This window comes from Lampetra fluviatilis, chromosome 62, assembly GCF_964198595.1.
Source record: "Lampetra fluviatilis chromosome 62, kcLamFluv1.1, whole genome shotgun sequence".
NCBI lineage: Eukaryota > Metazoa > Chordata > Hyperoartia > Petromyzontiformes > Petromyzontidae > Lampetra > Lampetra fluviatilis.
In genome coordinates this window covers 5,723,845-5,751,495 of record NC_136336.1, presented here as the reverse complement: position 1 = coordinate 5,751,495, position 27,651 = coordinate 5,723,845, and the positions used below count along the sequence as shown (strand labels likewise).

Below are 27,651 nucleotides of genomic sequence, written 5' to 3'. Positions count from 1 at the left end.
CCTGTTCTTCACCTGAGGACGGCTGCTTGCGTTGTGGCCGAAACGTCGTGAGAATTATTTTATTATGTTTTATTTTTATTATTTTATTATTTCCCTTCTACGTGACTTTACCGAAAGAACCAAGAAGATGACACCTTTGTATTTACGCGATCTCACCCAACAACCTCCATTGGTGACCTCGTCACGTGTCGCATTGGGTGCAGTTTCGCACTTTCGCCGCGAGGGGGCGCACCACTCATTGATAAATAATCTACTGAAACATTTCAGTTTGCGGTGAGCGCTCTGCGCTATGAACCTAGCGAACCGGGTTCGATTCCCGCTCACGGCCAACACCAGTGACGATTATCTGAACCGGTCCTGGGCCTCCCCTAGGTCGACTCAGCCTGAAATGAGTACCTGGTGTGGTGTGTAAACATCGCCACTGCAGAGACAAAGGTGGTCGGGCGTGGTGCTGGCCACCCACCCATCGTGTACCGTTGCGGCCTTCATAGGTGTTCGCTAACACCACTTGCCCCTACAGTATGTTAAGGCTATATGGGGGATCTTTATCTTTGTACACCCCTTAGAGCAGTGGTTCTTCTTCTTACACTTAGTTTTTTTCGGTAAAGTCACGTAGGTAAAACATTTAAATAAATTAAATCACGACGTTTCGGAGGCAACACAAGCTTCCGTCTTCAGGTGGAACAGTCACAGTCAAATTACCGCATCAAGTTTGCTGTGACGGTTCAACCTGAAGACGGAAGCTTGGAACGTCGTGATTTAATTAATTAATTAGTTTCACCTACGTGACTTTACCGAAAAAACAAAGAGTATGAATCCTTGCAGTCACGAAAACTTCAAATCTAGAATTTATTTAAAGTTGCGCATTTTAACGTGACGTCACATTTCTCAACCCCCCCCTCCCTCGTCACACATCGTCACAAATGTCTGACTCCCCCCCCCCCCCCCTAAGGTGCGTAACGTAATTCATGGACGGCCCCTAAATTGGCCTTACCTGATAAGAAAAAAAAAGTCGGGGTTTTAACTAAACTCCCTTCTCGCCAGGAGAAGGCAGTACAGCAAACGCGTGGACGAATCTCCACCCGTCTGTGCGGGATCGAGCGTTTCGCCCTCGCGCGCGCGTGTTTTTCTCCCGGTGCCCAGGTGTCTCTGCCCACGTGCAAACACTCGGTCGTCGGTAGAGGAGCAAGCGCGCGAACACGCAGAGAGGCGGGCAGGTAAGACCTTCACTCGAGAACGTGGTCACACATAGGCACACACGCCTATGCAGTAGCACCGATTGAAAGTATGAACCGCACCCGAGGTAAGTGGGTTGCATGGCCCGTCAACCCATCACACGATGTACCCCACATTCTTGTACAGGGACATTGAGTTTGCAGGTCCACGCGACCGACAGCCGTTTCACTACGGGCGAAAAACGTGTTTTTTTCCTCTAGATTTGAAGCTTTCGTGACTGCAAGGAATCATATTCTTAGGTTTTTTCGGTAAAGTCACGGTCCCACCTGATGACGGAGACTTGTGTTGCCTCCGAAACGTCGTGATTTTTGTTTTATTTTATTTTATTTTCATTAATTTTGATGTTTTACCTACGTGACTTTACCGAAAAAACCTAAGAATATGTGTTTTTTTCCTATTTGTTTGCGTGCCTCCCTTGTGATGGGGCTTTGTAGGATGAACGTTGATATTTATAAGGGCCACGGGATGACCGGCGAGGTCTGACTTGGTTTGTAACAAGATGATAGGGCACTGATAAGGGGTCGACAGGTATGTAGTAGTGTAGTGTATAGTGTAGTGTATAGTGTAGTGTATAGTGTAGTGTCTAGTAGAGTAAGTGTACAGTGACTTTGTAGGATGAACGTTGAGATTTATAAGGGCCACGGGATGACCAGAGAGGTCTGACTTGTTCTATAACAAGGTAGGGCACTCATACGGGGTTGACAGCTACGTAATAGTGTAGTGTATAGTGTAGTGTATAGTGTAGTGTATAGTGTAGTGTATAGTGTAGTATATAGTAGAGTAGTGTACAGTGACTTTGTAGGATGAACGTTGAGATTGATAAGGGCCACGGGGTGACCAGTGACGTCTGTCTTGGTGTGTAATACGGTAGGGGCACTGCTAAGGGGTTGACAGGTATGGGGTGACCACCAGCATCGCCCCAGCAAACTTTATTCGAGTCACTCGCTGGCGTTTGGTGGCCGTGAGCGGGGAATCGAACTCGGGTCGCTGGGTTCGTAGCGCAGCGCGCAAACCACTCACCCCCCCCACACACAGGCACATTCGTAACCACGCCAACACGCAAACAACACGCACGAACCCTCCGCGTAGCCTACACGGCTTCGTGTGGAGCAAGTGCTGTTAGCGGTCTCGTGTTAAAGCGGGCACCGCGGCAGACGCTCATTGTTGCGGCCGAGTAGACCTAGGGGCGGCCCAGGACCGGGCTCAAATAACCGTCGTTGGTTGTCGGCCGTGAGCGGCAAGGTTCGGGGTGGGGGGGTGGGGGACGCAGTGCGCTAACCACTGTCCCACCGCTCCACCCCCCACAATGTAGACCACCTTCCAGCAAGATCGTAAATCGAAGCGTGATTTATAGCGCAAAGACAAAGGTTCCCCCCACACACGCACGTGTAGCCTGCACAGGCTGCTGGGGCAAGTGCTGCTTGCGGAGCGCCACCGAGGGAGAGGGATGGGTCGGACCGGACTCCGTGCGCGGCCGCCTTTGTCTCCCCACACACCGCACCGGGTACTCGTTTTAAGGCCGAGTAGACCTACGGGGGGGGTTGGGGGGGGTGCCGTGAGCGGGAATCGAACTCGTGTCGCCGGGTTCGTAGCGCAGCGCAGCGCTGACCGCCACACTCACGCACAAAGACAAAGATCCCCCGTGTAACCTTACCCGAGTGTTAGGGCAAGTGCTGTTAGCGAGTGGCGCCTATGAAGGCCGACACGGCGCACGAGGGGGTGAGTGGCCGGCACCACGCCCGGCCGCCTTTGTCTCCCCAGTGTTTTAACGCACAGCACCAGCTGCTCATTCGAGATCCGAGTCGATGTATCGGGGGGGGGGGTCTACACAGCGCGCTAACCGCTGCGCCACCGCTCCCCACCCACCACCACCACCCCCCATACATAACGCACAACGACATATTCATAGACAGAAGACGATCGCTCCCTCTCCGCGCGCGGTGTCCATGGAGGCTGCGAGCAAAGTGCGGCGCGAGAGGGCTGCCGTCTAATTAACGCCTCCAAATCTGCGCCTCGGAGGCGAGAGAGGAGAGAGAGAGAGCGGAGAGATGGGAGGGGAGGGGGGGTTTACATAAAGCAAAGCATTAAACTAAAAATAAACGAAATGATGAACGAAGCAAAGTGCCGACTGCACCGAGCATCTTCTTGTTTCCTCTGATCGTTAAAAAAGAAGAAAGCGGAGAGAGAGAGAGAGAGTTTGCGTGTAATCCTTGCGCAAGGGGCCATGCTAATCTTCTCTGTATCGTTCCAATTTTAGTACATGTACTGCCGGAGAAAAGAGAGAGAGAGAGAGGAGCGAGCAGAGACACACACAGAGAGAGAGAGGAGAGACAGGAGGAGGAGGAGAGATGCAAAGGCGGAGAGAGCCGCCGAGTTGGAGTGGCTGGTGGTGGTGGTGCTTGGTTCGCGGTAGCCGTGGTATCGAGGCGGCGTTGGTGGTGGTGAGGGTGGGAGGCTAACCGAGGCGCCGCGACGCCGATTCCGGTGGCGATTATTAGAGACGCGGGCCTCCCCTAGATCGACTCGGCCACAAAAAACACAACGAGTTCCTTAGCGCGGTGCGTGAACATCGCCACCGGGGAGACAAAGGCGGCCGGGCGGAGGTGCTGGCCACGTGCCCGAGCACCTCATCGGGCGCGACTCGCTCGCAGCACTTGCCCCGACGATCCGTGGCAGGCTGCACGGGGGATCTTTGTCTTTGTGGTGGCAGTGGCGGAGGCGAAGGGTAATGGGTTCGGCTCGCGACCACCACCACCAGCACCACCAGCACCTCTCTCCTGCATGCTGGTGACGAGTAGGCGAAACACCACCACCACCACCGCCGCCACCACCGCCACCACCACCACCATCATCATCATGCCTGTTATGAAGGGGCTCCTGGCTCCACAGAATACCTTCCTCGATACGATCGCCACAAGATTCGATGGCACCCGTGAGTATGACTACACCTACACCTGTGACTCACCTACACCTGTGACTACACCTGTGACTCACCTACACCTGTGACTCACCTTCACCTGTGAGCACACCTACACCTGTGACTACACCTGTGACTCGCCTTCACCTGTGACTACACCTACACCTGTGACTCACCTAAACCTGTGAGCACACCTATACCTGTGACTCACCTACACCTGTGACTCACCTACACCTGTGAGCACACCTATACCTGTGACTCACCTTCACCTGTGACTCACCTTTACCTGTGACTCACCTTCACCTGTACCTGTGCTTACACCTACACCTGTGACTACACCTACACCTGTGACTCACCTACACCTGTGAGCACACCTATACCTGTGACTCACCTACACCTGTGACTCACCTTCACCTGTGACTCACCTTCACCTGTACCTGTGCCTACACCTACACCTGTGACTACACCTACACCTGTGACTCACCTACACCTGTGAGCACACCTATACCTGTGACTCACCTACACCTGTGACTCACCTTCACCTGTGACTCACCTACACCTGTGACTACACCTACACCTGTGACTCACCTACACCTGTGAGCACACCTACACCTGTGACCCACCTACACCTGTGAGCACACCTTTACCTGTGACTCACCTTCACCTGTATCTGTGCCTACACCTACACCTGTGACTCACCTTCACCTATGACTCACCTACACCTGTGAGCACACCTACACCTGTGACTCACCTTCACCTGTGACTCACCTACACCTGTGACTCACCTTCACCTGTGAGCACACCTACACCTGTGACTACACCTACACCTGTGACTACACCTGTAACTCACCTTCACCTGTGACTACACCTACACCTGTGACTCACCTGTGACTCACCTTCACCTGTGAGCACACCTACACCTGTGAATACACCTGTGACTCACCTTCACCTGTGACTCACCTTCACCTGTACCTGTGCCTACACCTTTACCTGTGACTCACCTTCACCTGTGACTACACCTACACCTGTGACTCACCTACACCTGTGACTCACCTTCACCTGTGAGCACACCTACACCTGTGACTCACCTTCACCTGTGACTCACCTTTACCTGTGACTCACCTTCACCTGTGAGCACACCTACACCTGTGACTCACCTTCACCTGTGACTCACCTTTACCTGTGACTACACCTACACCTGTGACTACACCTACACCTGTGACTACACCTGTACCTGTGCCACAGGTGTTGTTATTCCTGCTCCTCCACCATCCATAACGGACTCCACCTGTCCACCTACAGGTGGGCAGGTGGAGTCCTACAGGTGGGCAGGTGAAGTTGCACGCCTCGCTCTGCTCTTCGATTCTCATACTCTCTTTCTCTGTGTGTGTCTCTATGTGTGTCTCTCTCTCTCTGTGTGTCTCTGTGTGTGTCTCTGCGTGTGTCTCTCTCTGCGTATGTGTCTGTGTGTGCGTCTCTTTCTCTGTGTGCGTCTCTCTCTGTGTCTCTGTGTGTGTGTCTCTCTCTCTCTGTCTCTCTCTGCGTGTGTCTCTCTCTGTGTGTCTCTCTCTGTGTGTGTCTCTCTCTGTGTCTCTGTGTGTGTGTCTGTCTGTGTTTGTGTCTCTCTCTCTGTGTCTCTCTCTGTCTATCTTTGTGTGTCTCTCTCTGTGTCTCTCTCAGTGAGGCTCTCTCTGTGTGTGTCTCTCTCTGTGTCTCTGTGTGTGTGTCTGTCTGTGTGTGTCTCTCTCTCTGTGTCTCTCTCTGTGTATCTTTGTGTGTCTCTCTCTGTGTCTCTCTCAGTGAGGCTCTCTCTGTGTGTGTCTCTGTGTCTCTCTCTGTGTCTCCCTCTGTGTGTCTCTCTCTGTGTCTCTCTCAGTGAGGCTCTCTCTGTGTGTGTCTCTGTGTCTCTCTCTGTGTCTCTCTCTGTGTATCTTTGTGTGTCTCTCTCTGTGTCTCTCTCAGTGAGGCTCTCTCTGTGTGTGTCTCTGTGTCTCTCTCTGTGTCTCCCTCTGTGTGTCTCTCTCTGTGTGTGTCTCTGTGTCTCTCTCTGTGTCTCTCTCTCTGTGTCTCCCTCTGTGTGTCTCTCTCTGCGTGCGTCGCTTCCCCTGCACGGCCGCCGATGTAAACTGCAGAGCCCAGGCAGCCGCTGGCAGTAGCAGCGGGTGCTGTGTTTCCTCGCTGTGATGACTCCCTCGAAATTTGTGCAGCGGTGGGCGAGGGGTGCGAGTTTGCCTTTCAGAGAACCAAAGTTGTTTGTTGGGGGGGGGGGGGGGGGGTGCAGGTTACAGCGATGGTGAAGAACCAGTGGCTTAGTGGTTCGGGATCATTGCGTCGTTCCACGTTGTACTGCTGCCACGGTCTGTTCTATATTACGAAAGTGGCCACATCGCCACCGCTACTAACACTACTGCTGGGCTCACATGATGCACATGCATAATGTACGTTGCCTCAGTAACCCCCCCCCCCACACACACACATTGTGCAAGAGCGCAGAAGCGTGGTCACCACATCTACGCCTCGATATAAGGAACGAAACAGGTGGACTTCTCCACGAATCTGGCGGTCGCCTGATGAAGCTAGTTGTAATTACTGGCGAAACGTCGTACTCGGAATGTAAATGTTGTGGCTTGGCTCTCCAACACACCGGTGTGCTGTACTAGTTTACTACACTATACACTATAATACACTACACTACTATACACATCACTACTAAACACTACACTATACACTACACTACTATACACTATATTATACATTACACTACTATACACTACTATACACTACACTATACACTACACTACTATACACTACTATGCAATACACTATACACTACACTATAAACTACACTGCTATACACTACTATACACTACACTACTATGCAATACACTATACACTACACTATACACTACACTGCTATACACTACACTACTATACACTACTATACACTACACTACACTACTATACACTACACTATACACTACACTATACACTACACTACTATACACTACACTATACTATACACTATACACTACTATACACTACACTATACACTACTATACACTACACTACTATACACTACACTATACACTACTATACACTACACTATACACTACTATACACTACACTACTATACACTACACTATACACTACTATACACCAGAGGTGGGACAAAGTCATTGTTATGCAAGTCCAAGTCGAGTCGCAAGTCATCAAATTCATGACTCGAGTCTGACTCGAGTCCAAGTCACATGACTCGAGTCCACATCTCATAGGTGGGACAAAGTCATTGTTATGCAAGTCCAAGTCGAGTCGCAAGTCATCAAATTCATGACTCGAGTCTGACTCGAGTCCAAGTCACATGACTCGAGTCCACACCTCTGCTATACACTACACTATATACTACACTATACACTAGTGCTGTACTAGTGACGAATTAGCCACGTTCTGTTCACGTGACAACCCCTTACTAGTTGGCCGTGTCGGGTGGTGGCGGGTTTTAACGACACATTTATAAATTCACGCTCTCTAACCCACGAAAAAAGCCTCCATTATGCTGGAGAGAGTTATTTTTTTATCTTCCATCCGTGCATCGAGGTATCCGCATCTTCAAGTTCAAGTTCATTTATTAGGTAGAGCCCTGTGAGCCATTCGGCTCTTGAATCGGGTGCAACCGCAACAAACAAAAAACATCTTAAAGTGAATATGTGACTAAGTGCAAACAGAAAATCCAAGAAAAGACAGCAAAATATTGCAGAAAAAAGCACCGTACACCAACGCTGTGTGCAAAAATCCCAGTGGGATGCAAGTCAAACAACAACAACCACAAGACAACTTAGATTAAGGCCATCAGTCTAACTCTGAACTACAACAAACAAACATGGCTAAATCAATACACTTTTCGAAATCACCAAAATAAAGCCATGAAAGCAATGAAAAAGCAATCATAGGAACTGTGACGGAATTTTCACAATAAATGGCATAAACAACCGCTGCCGTGGGTCTGTCTCGGTGGATGTGGCTCAGGGTGGATCATGGCCAGCTTCGCGGAGGCCCGAACCCCTATATACACGTCCCGTTAGTCGAAAGAACAGCTGTCGAGTGACTTTAATGAATTGAACGTTTAATTATTCAATGGTAAAAGGGCTGGAATGAATGGGGGGGGGGCGGATCGTTGAATTTTAAAATGAAAAAAAAAACACTCCCAAAGCGATTCGCGAATGACAACGCGGACCTTCAAGGTGGGAAACGCAACGTAATAGGCGACGTTTCGGCCCTTTGACCCTTCTTCAGAGCAAAATAAAGAGGCGAGAGAGATGGAGTGGACACTGGGAGTTGGGAGACTGCACCCGTGCAACGTGGAGCTTGAGATGAATTGCACTGATACTGGTAGGAACCACCTCGTTCCACCAGCCCACAGGGGATTATTGTGTCCGTCCGTCCGTCGTGAATCCAAAAATGGGAGGGGTGGGGCTGGGTGGAGAGGGGAGGGTGGGGAGGGGCTGGGTGGGGAGGGTGGGGAGGGGCTGGGTGGGGAGGGTGGGGCTGGGTGGGGTTGGGAGGGGTGGGGCTGGGTGGGGAGGGTGGGGAAGGGAGGGTGGGTAGGGTGTGGGGGGGCTGGGTGGGGAGGGGAGGGTGGGGAGGGGCTGGGTGGGGAGGGGAGGGTGGGAAGGGTGGGGCTGGGTGGGGGTTGGAGGGGTGGGGCTGGGTGGGGAGGGGCTGGTCACCCCGTGGTGCCCTTATAAAACTCAACGTTTAACCTACTCACGCCGGCTTGTGCCCGCCCTCACAGTCGGCCATATTTACGTGGAATACACCACGCCGCCGTTGACCCTGCAGGCCATTGACCGAGCAACCCGACGTTCCTACCAGCTCCCTCCGCAGGAATGTGTTAAACGGAGACGTGACGCTGCCCTGCTGCATCAAAGACTCTGGGATGATTTAACGCGTTGCGCGTGGAGCGATGGGCTGTTTGCAAGCATAATAATTCGATTGCTCTCTCGAAAAAATGAATTACCTGTTGAATAAATTGCCGCATCCTGCACGGCTGTCTCGCCTAAGGGGCAACTATGAAATGAACGCATGAATGGGGGGGGGGGGGGGGGTAGTTTGTAGTTGATATATTATGGTAGGTTTTTACCCTTTTAACTGGTACAAAACTGACACCTTTATTCAAGGCATCATGTTTGCAATGACCACAACACAAGTAGTCAATAAAGCAAACAAAAAGAAGCAACTCTGATAAGGATAATAATAATAATAAGGATAGTTGATATATTGTATCAAGGCCGTGATTATAACATATACACATTGGGACACATTCCCCAATATTCAAATATGCTCAAAATGCCCCCCCCCCCTAATATATCGCTATATAAAATAGATTTCTGTTTCTATGATTGTCGCTATGGTTGTACTTTATTAATCGCTAATCTCTGCCACCATTAACATACAATGAAACAAGAAAAGGTAAAAAATAAAAAAAACAGAGCAATGTAATACAATACACTATGAGACATTATTGTCAAAAATAAAATAAAAAGTCCATCCGATGTGTTTGTGAATTTAAATATTTTAGGCAGGAAATGGCAGGAAATTCGTTTTCAAATTTAGATGTATTTATTTTTGCTGGGGGGGGGGGACCCCCAGACCCCCTGGAAGATTTGCCCCCCCCTTCCAATGTTAACTCCATGGATACGGCCTTGTATTGTACAGTGTATAAAACGCTCTCTCAATATCGTATCCACCCTCGCCTCGATGCGCCGTGAAGAAGGAACCAGTGGCCGAAACGTCGCCTGTTTGATACATTTCCATTTGTTTCTATTCAAGACCACGGTGTTATTAACGGGTGCGTTGAGCGGGGTGTGTTTTTGTTGTAAATGTCGAGTGATCAGCTGTTGAAACGACACCTGTTGAACGAATGGCCGGGCGTGATGAATGCTGAAGGATTCATCGTTGGAAGCGTGTCTCGTCCGACGAACAAATGAATGAGTGCGCCAATTCATTCGTCATTCTGAACGATCGCTGACTGACGGAGTAGCCGATGAACGGCTGCGCGCTTAAGATTTGCCTGCTGTGCGTTGAACGGTCGCCTATTGAAACAACAGCTGTCCAATGACTAAATAACGCACGCACGTTGAATTATTAATTGTTCAAAGAGCAGCAGCCGTCGAGCGAGCGAGGTGCAGAAGGTTGAATGATGAATCGATGCAGGAGGAGCTGTCGAAAGCTGCGTGAAGAGTCACCGAGAGCGAGCGCCTGTTGAATGAATTAGCATTATATTTCGATTTAAAGCTTCTTTCGTGACTGCAGGGATTCATCTTCTTGGTTCTTTCGGTAAAGTCACGTAGAAGGGAAATAATAAAAATAAAACATAATAAAATAATTCTCACGACGTTTTATTATGTTTTATTTTTATTATTCTATTATTTCCCTTCTACGTGACTTTACCGAAAGAACCAAGAAGATGAATTAGCATTAATTGAAGGATTAATTGTTGAAATGATTAGCCGTCGAATTAAATGCAAATTAAATGCTCGCTTCGCTCCGAGGACTCCAATATGCATGAGCTCAATTGTGGAATGTGAAAAGCATGCGTGGCCAATTTATACTCACAATGTACACTAACGTGGGACACATCCTCATACTTGCTGGTGTTAAGCCCTTGAAGACATATTTGTTGGGTGAAATTATACCCGTTCAAGGACTACCGTTCCCCAAATAACCTTACCGGACTAATCAATGAATAATATTGTTAATCCCTCGTTGCAGGATCGATCGCGAAAATGATTTCCAAATTCATGCACGCCGAGGGCTTTTTATGTTAAATCGCGTAAATATAAATGTGTCGTACTGGTAGGAACCTCCTGGTTACACCAGCCCACAGGGGATTATTGTGTCCGTCCGTCCGTCGTGCATCCAAAAATGGGAGGGGTGGGGCTGGGTGGAGAAGGGAGGGTGGGGAGGGGCTGGGTGGGGAGGGTGGGGAGGGGCTGGGTGGGGAGGGGAGGGTGGGGAGGGGCTGGGTGGGGAGGGTGGGGATGGGTGGGGCTGCGTGGGGAGGGGCTGGGTGGGGAGGGGAGGGTGGGGAGGGGCTGGGTGGGGAGGGGCTGGGTGGGGAGGGTGGGAGGGGTGGGGCTGGGTGGGGAGGGGCTGGTCACCCCGTGGTGCCCTTATAGAACCACCGTGCGTGTTTGTAGGAAGAAAAAAATTATTGTACCGTACTATGCCCCAGCGTCTATGCTCCCCGCTTTCACCAACCCCCCCACCCCACCCGCATTGACAAGCGTGGGTTGGGAGTCTTGATCCAGCAGTGGATTTGTACAAGGGATAACCCCCCGCCCCACCACACCCCTTCCCCACCACTTACGTGAGTGATGACGTTTAGTGCTGCTCAGTGTGGAAACCACGTGGGGAATGGTTCCGGCTGAAATGAAGCGGTGGTGGTGGCGGTGGGGACCGTGGTAGTGGCGGTGGTGGTGGCAATGGCGGTGGTGGCGGTAGGAATAGTGGTGATGGTGGCAGCAGCGGTGGTGGTGGTAGGGGTGGCGGTTGTGGCGGAGGTGGTAGCCGTGGTGGCAGTGGTGGCGGTGGTGGTAGGAATAGTGGTGGTGGTGGTAGTGGTGATGGTGGCAGCGGCAGCGGTGGTGGAAGGAACAGTGGTGGTGGTGGTAGTGGTGATGGTGGCAGCGGTGGTGGTGGTAGTGGTGGCGTTCGTGGCGGAGGTGGTAGCCGTGGTGGCAGTAGTGGCGGTGGTGGTAGTGGTGATGGTGGCAGCAGCAGCGGTGGTGGTAGGAGCAGTGATGGTGGTGGTAGTAACAGCGACCGTGAGAGCGAGCGTGGTCGACTTGCGAGACGAGACTTGAAGAATGCCGGGAGCGAGCGAGCGCGCGAGTTTCAGACAACCGCGTTCATCCCCTCTATCCGTGGGGGGCCCCCAACTAGGACACAAAGCGCACGCAGGTGCCACTTAGGGGACCACGGGGTGACTGATGAACAGAGAGGGGTGGGGAGGGTGGGGAGGGTGGGATGACAACCTCGGCTGGTCCTAGGGGCGAGGGGAAACGAGTTTGAGGGATTATAATGAGTGACGGTGCAGAGAACAGGGAGGGCATTTCACCTATTAGCGTGCGTTGCAAGGGACGTGGCTCTGTGCTGTGATTGATGGTGGGGGGGGGGATAAAACAAAACTGGAATTGCCATCCAGAGGCTGTCGGTTCGGTTCAACCTCCAGGAGCGGCAGTCTGAAATTCATGTTTCTCACCGTTTCTTGTTTTTGGGGGTTTAGGTGGCGTAAATGTGCGTGTGTCGTTATGGGATGTAACACCACCACCCCCTCTCTGGCTGGGGTGGCACGTGCCCCCCCCCCCCCCCCCCCAATAATCCGATCGAAATCCCTAATTTGGATCGGATCATTGGGGTTTATTAGCAATAAATCGGCATTTTGCGACCCCCACTGCCACCGTGTAGCATATTATTACGTGCCAGGGACTCTATGAGATGATAGGACATTAGTCTGAGTCGATAATTGGCAATAAGTAACGGCAAAGCGGCTATAAGCGACTCACATAATTGTGCGCAGTTGCGTGTATACAGTCCTTCAGCGAGCGCGATGCCGATCACACAACGCGGTTCGAATTCGACCCTCGATCGATGGCTGCGTCATCGAATGAAAAGCAAGGGACAAGTCCTTACTTACTAACAAGTCCTCTATCATTTTTAATTGCTGTAGGGGTTACCACCCCCTACCTGAAAATCCTGGCTTTGCCATTGCCCCCCCCTCCTAGCAAAATAAACAATAACCTGATGATGGATGTTGGTCGTGGAAGCTGACTTCTGCCACGTGTCATTCTTACACCCGAAAACCACCCGGCCCTATCCTCCCCGCAGTGCACTCTGGGGCTTTACTTTGTCGCTAGAAATGTCGCCTTTGTGGTGTTGGAATTCACTACGCTAAGACACTTCCAGGAGAGAACATCCACAATTATCCTCAATTAGTGTACCTATGATAATTGGCTTTTTACCCTTCTATCTGGCAACAAAACTGACACCTTTTTTTACAAGGAGTCATGTGTGCATAGACCACAATACCTGCCGTCATAATGCAAACAAAAAACATAACTCTGATTATGTATGCACTGTCCTTGAAGTTGATTGGTCCACACCCGAGACAGCTTTCCTTAGAGCCCAGTCTCACATGGGTTGGACCAGATGACGCCAAAAGGCGCACAACTCAAAGACAATGCACCATCAGAGTATGAGAGCTCGGGGTAAGCATTTACACCATTGGAACCTCATTTGCCAGTAAAAAATATGATAATAGTTTTTTTACCCTTCTATCTGGCAACAAAACTGACACCTTTTTTTTACCTATATTACCATGATCCTCTGCGGACATGATGTCACGAAATCGAAGTGCTTGTCGAACACCAAAGTTAGGTGATCGGCATGTCGTGTCGGGTGGGTGGTGGTCGTGGCGGTGGGGTAAAGTGTAGGTACACGCCACCTCTTAACGGAGACGTCTTTCCACCGTGGAAGAGTAGACCAAATACTCCGCCGGAACAGCTCACTGGAGCTCCCTCCTTAGCGGGAGACTCTTCCACCAGCAAGCGGCGCGAACTAGCGGAGCAATTGCAGGAGCTGCGCCTTTAACCCGTTACCTACAGCGAGCGAAAATGCCGCGAGGATGTTTCTGAGTTTTTTTTTATTTGTATTTTTCCCCCCTTCTTATTTACACCGCCTCCACCCACGCACCCACCACGGAAGAGAATCATTAGATCCTGGTGCCAATTACAGAGGCAGCAAGCTCCATTCTCTCCAATACCCCCCCCCCCCCCGTGTGTGTGTGCGCGGAAGAATGAGCCCATCAGCGGCACAGGACTGGCCACACAATGAGGCTCTCACAACGGAGAGACGCGATGCGGTGTCGTCTTCACATGCGAAGCATGCTGTCCGTTGCCTTTACGGTGGCGAGATGTTGACTACCTCGCCTGGTATGCAAGAGGTCCTGGGTTCCTTTCCGACCCTGACGCCTGCTGCTGTATATTTGGAGTTTGCGTGTCTCTCTCTCTCTCATCATCATTACGGTGGCTAGGAGATGTTAACTACCTCGCCTGGTGTACAGGAGGCCGTGGGTTCGAGCCCGACCCTGACGCCTGCTGTATATTTGGAGTTTGCGTCTCTCTCTCTCATCATCATCACTGTGGCTAGGAGATGTTAACTACCTCGCCTGGTATACAGGAGGTCGTGGGTTCCTTTCCGACACTGACGCCTGCTGTATATTTGGAGTTTGCGTGTCTCTCTCTCATCATCATCACGGTGGCTAGGAGATGTTAACTACCTTGCCTGGTATGCATGATGCCCTGGGTTCCTTTCCGACCCTGACACCTGCTGTATATTTGGAGTTTGCGTGTCTCTCTCTCTCATCATTATCACGGTGGCTAGGAGATGTTAACTACCTCGCATGGTATACAGGATGTCGTGGGTTCGATCCTGACGCCTGCTGCTGTATATTTGGAGTTTGCGTGTCTCCCTCTCTCTCTCTCCGTGGTCGCTTGGATTTTTCTCCGGGTCCGTCGGGGTTTCCCTCCACATTTAGAATCGCCATCACGCGTTTATAGCGCATTTCGCTGCTGCGATACATTTCCACGTGATGATGATGATGATGACGACGATGATGATGATGACGATGACGATGATGACGATGATGATGATGACGATGATGACGATGATGATGACGATGATGACGATGATGATGACGATGATGACGATGATGATGATGACGATGATGACGATGATGACGATGATGACGACGATGATGACGATGATGACGATGACGACGATGACGATGATGACGACGATGATGATGATGATGACGATGATGACGATGATGATGATGACGATGATGACGATGATGATGATGACGATGATGACGATGATGATGACGATGATGACGATGATGATGACGATGATGACGATGATGATGATGACGATGATGACGATGACGATGATGACGATGATGACGACGATGATGACGATGATGACGATGACGACGATGACGATGATGATGATGATGATGACGATGATGACGATGATGATGATGACGATGATGACGATGATGATGATCATGACGATGATGATCATGATGACGATGATGATGACGACGATGACGATGATAAGCCCACTTCGTTGAGCTATCATTTGTGTTGGCCAGGATCGCTTCTGAAAAAGAGCAACGCAGCAGGCTCGGGGGGGAAGGCTTACCTGGTAAAATAAAATATAAATCGTTGAAATAGTCATTGTGCAGGCCAACTTCTTCGTGAAATATCTTAACAACATTCGATGCTGCCACTTGTGGTGGACTGTAGTGGTTCGGCAAGCCCTGGGTCTGTGCGAGATCCAGAGATGGAAAGTTCGATCCGAATATCCAGGCGCTGCAGTTCAAAGTTCAGCATTTTAATGGGGTCACCGCAGTTGTGGTGGGGTAAAGCGTGGGTACCCTTCACGTTTCAACCCTCGAGAGGGCCTCTCTCTCGAGCTCCCTCGACGTCCACCGGCAGTGCCGTGACCACGCAGTTTCAGGGCCGCACCTTTGTCTTCAGCAGGATTGCATTCATCTCGTGCGTCGCGTTAATTGAAATGAAATATGTAGAAAACATATCACTGTATATGTGTGCGTGTGTACATTAATTTTAGAATTTCAACGTTCGTGCAAATACGTTGAAAGGTTATATTCGTGTTTAATGTTTGTTTCATCATCATCATCATCAGCAGCAGCAGCCATGGTCGATCCTGTATGTAGGCTCCCTAACGCCGCCGCCACCTCTACACGAGCTGATTTCATGGTTCCATCTCCCTGAACCGATGTCCGTGCGCCTGCACTCCTTGGCTAAATTTGTGGTCGAACAGCGGCTCAAATCAAAAGCTCAAAATACACCTTTAGGAATGGAATTATACTAATAAGCCACACTCAGTGGAAAACACTGAGCGCATATGATTCACGTGTTAACCTGCGAATTAATTCTACACGCGCGCGGTGTTTATTGTATATATTAGCATAGCATGAATACGATCTGTGCGTAAGCTAATGACGACAAAAAAAGACGTGACCGTACGTAAACAATTACATTTAATGTCTCCGTTGGTGATGCAATGAGCGGCAAATCCTGGATGCCGGCTCACTCAGCCCACCACCACCATCTTCATCATCATCATCATCCCTCTGGGGTCGATAAAATCACTATCACTTTGCGGAGAAGTCAACGGTAGTTGTCCGACGGGGGAGACTCGCTCTTGCCACGGGAATGTGGAATTTCCACGAACTGGCTCAGGGCAGTGCAAAAAAGCGCAAGTGCGTACCGACCACCTCAATGCTCAAGTGGGCAGATAATAACGTTCGTGTTGATGCTATAATCGTGTTAATTTCAGCTTGTAACGCGCTAACGCACCATTATCTGCTTGCTCTCGGAGAGAGAGCGAGAGGGACGCAGCGACTCAGAGATGCGAGGAGGGACCACAGACAAACGGGAAGGCAGCAAGCCACGCGATAAGCCAACAGTTGCCAAAGCTCCGCGGTCCACTATGCGTCGTGGTGTTATCGGCCAATGGCCGAGTGTTGACGCCTCGGAGGGAAACCTTGAGCAGCCGCAGAAAAACCCTCCGCTGCGTGCGAGGGTGAAACACTCTATCCCGCACAGACAAAGGTGCGGCCCTGCGTCTGCGTGATCCACCAATTCCCCCATCGCTGCTCGTGCCTCCACACCGCTGGATTACAGGCAACCGCGTATAGCGGTGTAGCCACCACCACCAACAACAACAACAACAACAACCGCCATTCGTCACCAAGTCGCGGTGACGTCGCCACGGCGCTTGTGCCAGGCTATGTGCACATTAAAGCCACGTGAAGTGTCGAACGCCCGCTGGCAGGAGGTGAGGGGACTAGATCCAGGTGCTATGAGTAGACTGACTGAGATGACCGGCCGATGCACCACCTGTGCCCCCCTACTGTGCCAACTCTCTGCGTTTTATCCGCCCGGCGCTCCGCTCGTGGTTGTGAGAGCGTCGGTCTTCTGCCACTCCGTTGTTGTCGGAGGGCGACTGCCTCGCAAACTGCCCAGTGGCAGCGTCCTTCACGAGCCTCCTCCACCTCCACAGAGGTCGATCTTGAAACCGCTGGTACCCGGTCATCGGCAAATTCAACTCAGCACCGTCATCACCATCACCGTCGTCTCGCGGGCTACGAGAAGAGACGGGCTCCCTTATTCTAGATTTGAAGCTTTCGTAGGTTTTTTGGGTAAAGTCACGTAGGTAAAAAATTACAATTAAAATTAATAAAAGTAAAATAAATAAAAAATAAATAAAAATCACGACGTTTCGGAGGCAACACAAACTTCCGTCTTCAGGTGGAACCGTCGCAGCACGCTTGCTGTATCAAGTAAAAAAATAAAATAAAAATTCCTACGTGACTTTACCGAAAAAACCTAAGAATAGGGCTCCCTTATGTCTGTCGCTGCACACAGAGACGAACGGCGATCACTGGGGGGGGGACATCTCCCCTCCCCCCCGTGTGCTTAAAGTGCACTCAGCCTCTTTAAGCGTTGCCTGGCAAAGGTTTTGCCAACCAACCCCCATCGCTATAGAGATGGGACGCGATGCACATTTTTTCTTTTTTTGACATTCGCAGTCAACGAACACCGAGACCCCCCCCCCCTTACCCTCCCCCTCCCCCCGTGACACCGTCTCGCGGCTTGCCAAGCCCAGGCCACGTTCAGCCGCGTCGGGCATCTCGAAAAAATGTTGGGGGGGCGTGGTGGTGATGTGTGCGGGGGATAGAGGAACACAAATATGAACGGAGGCGTCACGGGCAGGTTACGGAACGCTGTGTCAACCTATGGTCGATGAGTCCATCGCAATCGTCGTCGTCATCGTCATCATCGTCATCATCAATCAGCCGTGGTCAATCCACTGCTGGACCGAAGGCCGCAGATGCAAATGAGCCACCACCGACACGCGCGTTCCGTAGGAATGTCGGCGAATCTGACGTGCCTCCCCCAAGGTCAGCTCAGCCTCAAATGAGGACCTTGCCCAGAATACTCTTTTGGTTTTTTCGGTAAAGTCACGTAGAAGGGAAATAATAAAATAATAAGAATAAAACATGATAAAATAATTCTCACGACGTTTCGGCCACAACGCAAGCAGCCGTCCTCAGGAGAAGAACAGGTCTGTCGGAAAGACAGCGTCTGAATGGGCACCACCAGGCTTGGAAGCGTATATTTAAGCTGAGAATTGTATTTTATTATGTTTAATTTTTATAATTTTATTATTTCCCTTCTACGTCACTTTACCGAAAGAACCAAGAGGATGAATCCCCCCCAAAAAAACTATTATGGATCAGTAACTCTATTGTCCTGATGATCATTTCCTTACGAACCTGTTTCGTTTTTTTCTTCTTATTATTATTATTCTGCCTCATATTCTTAGGTTTTTTCGGTAAAGTCACGTAGGTAAAAAAAAATTAAAATTAATAAAAGTAAAATTAAATTAAAATTAAAATCACGACGTTTCGAAGGCAACACAAGTCTCCGTCATCAGGTGGGACCGTCACAGCTAGATTTGCTGTATCAAGATGTTGCCTCCGAAACGTCGTGATTTTTATTTTTATTTTATACCAGGCGAGGAAGTTAACATCTCCTAGCCAACATGATGATGAGAGAGACACGCAAACTCCAAATATACAGCAGCAGGCGTCAAGATCGGGATCGAACCCACGACCTCCTGTATACCAGGCGAGGTAGTTAACATCTCCTAGCCACCGTGATGATGAGAGAGAGAGAGACACGCAAACTCCAAATATACAGCAGCAGGCGTCAGGGTTGATATCAAATCCACGTCCTCCTGTATACCAGGTGAGGTAGTTAACATCTCCTAGCCACCGTGATGATGATGATGAGAGAGAGAGACACCGCAAACTCCAAACATACACCAGGCGAGGTAGTTAACATCTCCTAGCCACCATGATGATGATGAGAGAGAGAGACACGCAAACTCCAAATATACAGCAGCAGGCGTCAGGGTCGGGTTCGAACCCACAACCTCCTGTATACCAGGCGAGGTAGTTAACATCTCCTAGCCACCATGATGATGATGATAGAGAGAGACACGCAAACTCCAAATATACAGCAGCAGGCGTCAGGGTTGAGATCGAATCGACGTCCTCCTGTATACCAGGTGAGGTAGTTAACATCTCCTAGCCACCGTGATGATGATGAGAGAGAGAGGCACGCAAACTCCAAATAGACAGCAGCAGGCGTCAAGGTCGGGATCGAACCCACGGCCTCCTCCATACCAGAGGCGAGGTTGTTCAAGTTTCAAGTTTCATTTATTAGGTATGGCCCTGTGAGTCATGCGGCTCTTGAGTCGGGTGCATTCGCAACAACAAACTAAATATGAACAGAGAACATCGTAAAGCGACGACGCGCAACAGAAACATCCTGGATAAACCAGTTAACATCTGATGATTGGTTTTATACCCTTCTATCTGGCAACAAAACTGACACCTTTTTTTACAAGGAGTCATGTTTGCATAGACCACAATACCTGCAGTCATAATGCAAACAAAAAACATAACTCTGATAATGATATGCACTATCCTTGAAATTGATTGGTCCACACCCGAGACAGCTTTCCTTAGAGCCTAGTCTCACATGGGTTGGACCAGATGACGCCAAAAGGCGCATCTCCTAGCCCCCTCCCTTCCCTGATATGTACACGTGCTTGAATCAAGCCGCGGCACCGAATCGTGGCAATTCATTACCGAATGACCGGGAGTGCGAATCAACGCGTTCCTCTCGCTCATTGAGACTGCCCGTGTGTGTGCACACAATTCACTATGAGACATCTCCTTTACCAGTGGCAAAATATAGTGATAGGTTTTTACCCTTTCAACTGGTACAAAAAATGACACCTTTATACAAGGCATCATGTTTGCAATAACCACAACACAAGCAGTCAAAATGCAAACAAAAAGAAACAACTCTGATGATAATAATGATGATGATAATGATAGCATTATCATCATCATAAAAACCTATCACTATATTTTTCCACTGGTAAAGGAGATGTCTCATAGTGTAAATGCTTACCCCGAGCTCTCATACTCTGATGGTGCATTGTCTTTGAGCTGTACGCCTTTTGGCGTCATCTGGTCCAACACCAATGGAGACTAAGCTCCAAGAAAAGCTGTCTCGGGTGTGGACCAATCAACTTCAAGGACAGTGCATATCATTATCATCATCAGAGTTGTTTCTTTTTGTTTGCATTTTGACTGCTTGTGTTGTGGTTATTGCAAACATGATGCCTTGTATAAAGGTGTCAGTTGTTGTACCAGTTGAAAGGGTAAAACCCTATCACCAGAGGTGGGACAAAGTCATTGTTATGCAAGTCCAAGTCGAGTCGCAAGTCATCAAATTCATGACTCGAGTCTGACTCGAGTCCAAGTCACATGACTCGAGTCCACATCTCATAGGTGGGACAAAGTCATTGTTATGCAAGTCCAAGTCGAGTCGCAAGTCATCAAATTCATGACTCGAGTCTGACTCGAGTCCAAGTCACATGACTCGAGTCCACACCTCTGCCTATCACTGCACACAATTCGTCCGCTCATTTGCCCCACGCTCCACCGGTGTTTGTGTGTGTGTTTACAAAGGCTATTTGTGTTGGATTGCATTGTGCTTGTAAGCTGGCTCCGTGCAAAACAACCACCGCCCGATCGCACGAGAGAGGGGGAAGTGATGGAGACCAATGGGTGTCCGTGTTTGAGATGATTACCCACCTGACGTCACTCACCGTGGCCTTTATTTCTACGGGAAATATTTTTGTTTGCTGCTGGTATAACAATGAGATGAAAAAAATAACAAGTTGTTAAATTGCACGCACTTTTATTTGCACTCCCAAGTAGGAAAATACGTTCTTTTCACCCCAGTGTTTGCGTACCAAACACTTTTTCTCAGCGCGTCAAATGTTATTAATTTCTGGGGGGGGGGGGGGGAGCTGGGGGGGATAATTAGTTGTCTACTTTTGAGTAAAAATAAAAGTTCGTGTGAATTTAAAAACTATTATTTTTTAACCTTGTTTTGCCGCCAGGATAACAATGATTTTGAAAAATATGCTTTACCCTTACTGGCAATAAAACAGGAGTTTTTAAATTTTGATTTAAAGCTTTCGTGACTGCAGGGATTCATATTCTGACTTTACCGAAAGAACCAAGAAAACAGGAGGTGTTAAAATATTAAAAACACCAAATAAATGCCTATGATTTAGGTATCAAGTCTGCATGAGCCACACACACTCGTGGCAAAACATGCAAACAACCACGCTCTGATAATAATTATTTTAAACAACAGACGCATTGTCTTTGACACTGATTGGCCTACACCAGAGATGACACCACCAGCTTCATGGCCTTATACTTGTAGGAACCTCCTGGTTACACTAGCCCACAAGGGATTATTGTGTCCGTCGTGCAGGGAGGGGCTGGGTGGGGAGGGAGGGGCTGGGTGGGGAGGGTGGGGAGGGGCTGGGTGGGGCTGGGTGGGGGGTGGGAACAGTGGGGCTGGGTGGGGAGGGGCTGGTCACCCCGTGGTGCCCTTATAAAACTCAACGTTTAACCTACTCACGCCGGCTTGTGCCCGCCCTCACAGTCGGCCATATTTGCGGAATACACCACGCCGCCGTTGACCCTGCAGGCCATTGACCGAGCAACCCAACGTTCCTACCAGCTCCCTCCGCAGGGCAATGTGTTCTCACCGGTGATAGACCAGAATAAGCTTCATGTGCCCCACTGTGTTCGCTACACCAATCAATTTTAATTTAAAGTCCTCGCTCAATCCACCGCTGGATAAAGGCCATGCCACGTATTTCGCGGTGGTTGTAAGTTGAACTTTTGTCGCACCGTACGTAGCCAACCGTGCCACTGTTGGGATATACTTCACCGTCGCAATAAACACGTCGCCTGCGCCACGTGCACCACGGGCACCACGTGCACACACCGAGATCGCAATCTCAGTGAGGTCCCCTGGACGTTATCAGCGGCACCGTTCCGACACTCCCCGGGCAAACACAGCGGGTGCAGTCCGACCCTGCCCAGTCTCCACGCCTCTTCCCCGTGCTGCGTACAGTTGATGTGGTTGAAATGTGATTGGCTTCATTGGAGCCAGAGAGCCCAAGGGAGCTCCGCGGGGAAGCAATGAAGGTGGCTTTATTAGACCCGCAGCATAGAACGTGGACTGCTTCACTGACATTATTGCTTGGGCAATGATGGTGGATTTAATAGACTCACAGCACAGAGCGTGGACCGTTTCACTTGCATCATTGCTTGGGCAATGATGGTGGTTTTAATAGACCCACATCACAGAACGTGGATTACTTCATTGGCATTATTGCTCGGATATCGTAAGTAAAAAAGGTTAAAGGCGCAGCCGTGCAATTTCGTGCTTACGCCACTGATGGTGGAAGAGCTCACACTAGACGGAGCTCTGGCATTTTGCCGACTCGTTCACGCTGGTGTTCCGGGGTCTCGAGGTGAAAATTGGATGGGATTGAGAGAGGGGAGCTCAAGCCATGGACCTGCCATTGGGGAGAGAACTTGAGAGAGGCAGAGAGAGAGGGAAATTATTTATGAATTCATACAGGAAATCCACACTGAGTATGAAGATTTGAAGCTTTCGTGACTGCAAGGATTCATATTCTTAGGTTATTTCGGTAAAGTCACGTAGGTACAAATTTTACATTTAAATTAATAAAAGTAAAATAAAATTTAAACAAAAATTACGATTGCTGTATCAAGCAATCGTGCTGTGACGGTTCCACCTGAAGACGGAAGCTTGTGTTGCCTCCAAAACGTCGTGATTTTTATTTTATTTTTTATTTTACTTTTATTAATTTAATTTTTTTACCTACGTGACTTTACAGAAAAAACCTAAGAATATGAGTATGAAGACTCAGGAAGCTTCTGCCTTGGGATGTTGCGGCCAATTGCCTTTGTATAATGAGTGGTGTGTGCATGGCATTGAACTGGAGTAAAATTTAAAGGTGTCAGCCTTACCTAGTAAACAAAAAAATGTGAACACATGTACACATTTGCCAACATTTTTCAACAAATGGGAAAAATTGCCGAAAAAATTTGAATTTTTTAACATTCAAATGTGTACCTTTTTAATGTAAACAAATGTACTAACGTTTCGAAAGTGAAAGAAAGAAAGTTGTAAAAAATTTTTTTTTTTACAAATATACATTTCGATTTAAAGCTTTTGTGACTGCAGGAATTCATCTTCTTGGTTCTTTCGGTAAAGCCACGTAGAAGGGAAATAATAAAATAATAAAAATAAAACATTTGTTTTATTTAAAAAAATATATATTTTAATAAAATAATAAAATAAAACATATGTCATTTGTTGATAAAATAATAAAAAATAAAACGTATGTTTTATTTTTTATTATTTTAATAAAATAATAAAAAATTAAACATGTTTTATTTTTATTATTTCATCAACAAATGACATATGTTTGATGTTTTTTTTTATTTTATTTTTTCCCTCCTACGTGACTTTACCGAAAGAACCAAGAAAATAAAAAAAATAAAAATTGGTAAAACAATTCTACAAAATTTGGAAGAAAAAAAATGTGGTCACTTTCTCTTTCTTGCCCCCCCCTTGGCTCCGACCCCCTTCCCACCTTGCCCCCCCCCCACCCCAACCCCCCGCTTGCCCTACAGACAGCAACTTCGTGCTGGGCAACGCGCAGGTCCCGCGCGAGTACCCCATCGTGTACTGCTCGGATGGATTCTGCGAGCTCAGCGGCTTCTCTCGCACCGAGGTGATGCAGCGAGGTTGCGCGTGCCGCTTCCTGCACGGGCCACAGACGGCGGAATACGCCGCGGGCCTCATCCAGAAGGGGTTGGTGGAACAGCGTGAGACCAAGGCCGAGATGCTCTTCTACAAGAAGGACGGTGAGCGGTGACCGACGGTGGAATTCCTCCGTAGCGTGAGATTTGTTTTAATGGATGTTTCTTCACCATTGGAACCTCATTTGCCAGTACAAAAATATGATAATTGTGTTTTTTTTACCCTTCTATCTGGCAACAAAACTGACACCTTTCTTTTTTTACAAGGAGTCATGTTTGTATAGACAACAATACCCGCAGCCGTAATGCAAACAAAAAACATAACTCTGATAATATATGCACTCATCTTCTTGGTTCTTTCGGTGAAGTCACGTAGAAGGGAAGTAATAAAATAATAAAAATAAAACATAATAAAAATAATTCTCACGACGTTTCGGCCACAACGCAAGCAGCCGTCCTTTACCGAAAGAACCAAGAAGATGAATCCCTGCAGTCACGAAAGCTTTAAATCGAAATATATGCACTGTCCTTGAAGTTGATTGGTCCACACCCGAGACAGCTTTCCTTAGAGCCTAGTCTCACATGGGTTGGACCAGATGACGCCAAACGGCGCAAGTTTCTTCTTGATGAATAATTTCTCTACCTCCCCCATCTCTCTCTGCCGCCCTCTCTCTCTCTATTCAAGGCCTCGATACAGAGGCGTTGTTTCTCTGTGTGCCTATGTGTGTGTCTATCTCTCTGTGTGTGTCTCTGTGTTGTCTCTCTCTCTCTGTGTCTATGTGTGAGTCTCTCTCTGTGTGCCTATGTGTGTGTCTCTCTCTGTTTGTATCTGTGTTATCTCTCTGTGTGTGTCTATGTGTGTGTCTGTCTGTGTGTCTCTGTATTGTCTCTCTCTGCTTATGTGTCTGTCTGTGTGTCTATGTGTGTGTCTCTCTCTGTTTGTCTCTCTTATATCTCTCTGTGTGTCTATGTGTGTGTCTCTGTGTTGTCTCTCAATCTGCTTATGTGTCTGTCTGTGTGTCTATGTGTGTGTCTCTCTCTGTTTGTCTCTCTTATATCTCTCTGTGTGTCTATGTGTGTGTCTCTCTTTGTGTGTGTCTCTGTGTTATCTCTCTCTGCTTATGTGTCTGTCTGTGTGTCTATGTGTGTGTCTCTGTTTGTCTCTGTTATCTCTCTCCGTGTGTCTATGTGTGTGTCTCTCTGTGTGTTTCTGTGGTCCAGTGAGGTGGGGTAAAGTGTGGGTACATCCGACATCAGCTGAGAATTATGGCAGCGTGGAGATCTCTGGGAGGGGGGGGGGGAGGGATTTATTGGAGTGAAGCCCCCACCCCTCCTCCCCGCCACAAGCAATTGCAGGGCTGCACCTCTATCTGTTTTTATTTTCGCGTTGGTAGTGCCGGATTATTCTAGCAGCACAAGTAGCTACATACGTAGTAGCTACTACATATGCAGTAGCTGCTACATGTGTATGTGTATGTAGTAGCTACGGGCCCCGCACTTTCAAGGGCCCCGCGCCAAATGCTTTCAAGCTATCAATTCCGGTTCAGTGATTCTGCACTTGCTCTATCACTATAGTACTATACCGCCTTCAACTTTTAATGAACGACTGGGTGTTAAAGGTTAGCGATTTGTCGTATTATCTGGCTGTATAGCAAATGCAAAAATACAATTACTTTACTATGCAAGTAAAAAATTCGTGTTTTATTTTTTATATAATTTAGGGCCCCTTGATAACATCATATGCTAGAGGCCCCGCAACTTGGCTTCATCCGGCACTGCGCGTTGGCCGCGTTCTGTCACCCGCAGGGTCGACATTCTGGTGTCTGCTCGACATCGTCCCCATCAAGAATGAGAAACGGGAGGTGGTGCTCTTCCTCGCGTCCTTCAAGGACATCACGGAGGCCAAGCTGCTGGCCGTGCCAGGGGAGAGGCCTCATCCCGGTGAGACGGCAGTGTGAGATTGTCTCTTCTTCACGATATTAGGCAGCCACTTGAGCTACGAATTTTTTTGGCGCCAAAGAAGTTCAACATACACACATAGACTCACACAGAGAGGCCATAGACTCATACAGAGACCCATAGACTCACACAGAGACCCATAGACTCACACAGAGACCCATAGACTCACACAGAGACCCATAGACTCACACAGACACATAGACCCATCGACTCACACAGAGACCCATAGACTCACACAGAGACCCGTAGACTCACATAGAAACCCATAGACTCACACAGAGACCCACAGACTCACACAGAGATCCATAGACTCACACAAAGACCCACAGACTCATACAAAAACCCACAGACTCACACAGAGACCCACAGACTCACACAGAGACCCATAGACTCACATAGAGACCCACACTCACACAGAGACCCATAGACTCACACAGAGACCCACACTCACACAGAGACCCGTAGACTCACACAGAGACCCAGACTCACACAGAGACCCATAGACTCACACAGAGACCCTTAGACTCACACAGACACACAGAGACCCATAGACTCACCACACAGAGACCCATAGACTCACACAGATACCCATAGACTCACACAGAGACCCATAGACTCACACAGAGACCCACAGACTCACACAGACACACAGAGACCCATAGACTCACCACACAGAGACCCATAGACTCATACAGACACAGAGACCCATAGACTCACACAGACACAGAGACCCATAGACTCACACAGAGACCCACAGACTCACACAGAGACCCACAGACTCACACAGAGACCCACAGTTTGTTATCCTTCCCGCCCGCACCTCCGATCAGCATAGTTGGCTCCGTACGGCGAAAAAGAAGTTGATCATACGTAATGGACGTCCCCACAGTTCGCGCCGTTTCCCCTCCGCCCTGCGCGTCTCGCCGCGGTAATCGTCGTGGTGATGGAGGGAGGAGGGGGGGAAGGTGGAGAGGGGGAGAGATTCGTGCCGCCCGTGACGTGCTATAGTTGTATTTAAGTCCTCTCTCATTACGCGCAATGTGAAAATGATTTTGAAATAGCCCAGCAGGTGGGCTGGGGGGGGGTTGCGTGCGTGCGGTTTTAAATCCTTTATATTAAGTTCACTTGCTTGCTTGCGTGCTTGCTTGCGTGCTTACTTACGACCGTGCAAATTTTTCGGTCGTTTTTTTAACACACTTCCCGTGATCCAATCGAGCTGACATTTTGCACACAGACTCGTTGTGCGTGACAATTAATTTTCGTGAAAAAATGTTTTCCAAAATTTTACACTGTTTAGGGAAAATTTTTTAAATATTTAATTACCAATTGCTTAATGCTGGCAGACAATCATCTGACCCATAGGTGGCAGCCATCTCAAGCCAGAGGACGAGAGGACTCTAGCCGCCACGCATATAAAGAATTTAGAGTGAAAAACTTTGTTTTTACGGGTTAATTTTTTTTTTGGTTGTGTTGGCCGCGCTTCTCACGTTATTTCGTTTATTTCGTCGACGAAAATTTAGCCACCCCACCCCCCCCGTGGATAATTGTCATCGAATTGATTGTCTTGGCTGTTGTTGTTGTTGTAATCGTTGCAGGTTTCTTTTGTTGCATCGTCACCGGCTCGGTCGATCCGATTGTCGCCGAG

The 27,651-nt window shown here is 48.8% G+C and overlaps 2 protein-coding genes and 1 non-coding gene across 4 annotated transcripts in view; 1 reads left to right on the top strand and 2 right to left on the bottom strand.

Moving 5' to 3' along the window:
• LOC144951398 (uncharacterized) overlaps positions 1–27,651 on the bottom strand; it is a 493,651-nt gene that overhangs the window by 317,134 nt on the left and 148,866 nt on the right. The window lies entirely within an intron of this gene.
• The window catches only part of LOC144951418 (voltage-gated delayed rectifier potassium channel KCNH8-like), an 89,531-nt gene continuing 65,156 nt past the window's right edge, over positions 3,277–27,651 (top strand). For both annotated transcript variants that reach the window (XM_078881661.1, XM_078881662.1), the window contains exons 1-3: positions 3,277–4,168; positions 23,919–24,152; positions 25,854–25,988. In XM_078881661.1, the coding sequence (XP_078737787.1) occupies positions 4,018–4,168; positions 23,919–24,152; positions 25,854–25,988 (520 nt within the window). In that variant the 5' untranslated portion in view covers positions 3,277–4,017. The remainder of the gene's footprint in view (positions 4,169–23,918; positions 24,153–25,853; positions 25,989–27,651) is intronic.
• On the bottom strand, positions 3,409–3,515 carry LOC144951506 (U6 spliceosomal RNA). Its single transcript, XR_013640496.1, has one exon. It is a non-coding gene; the product is annotated as a U6 spliceosomal RNA (small nuclear RNA).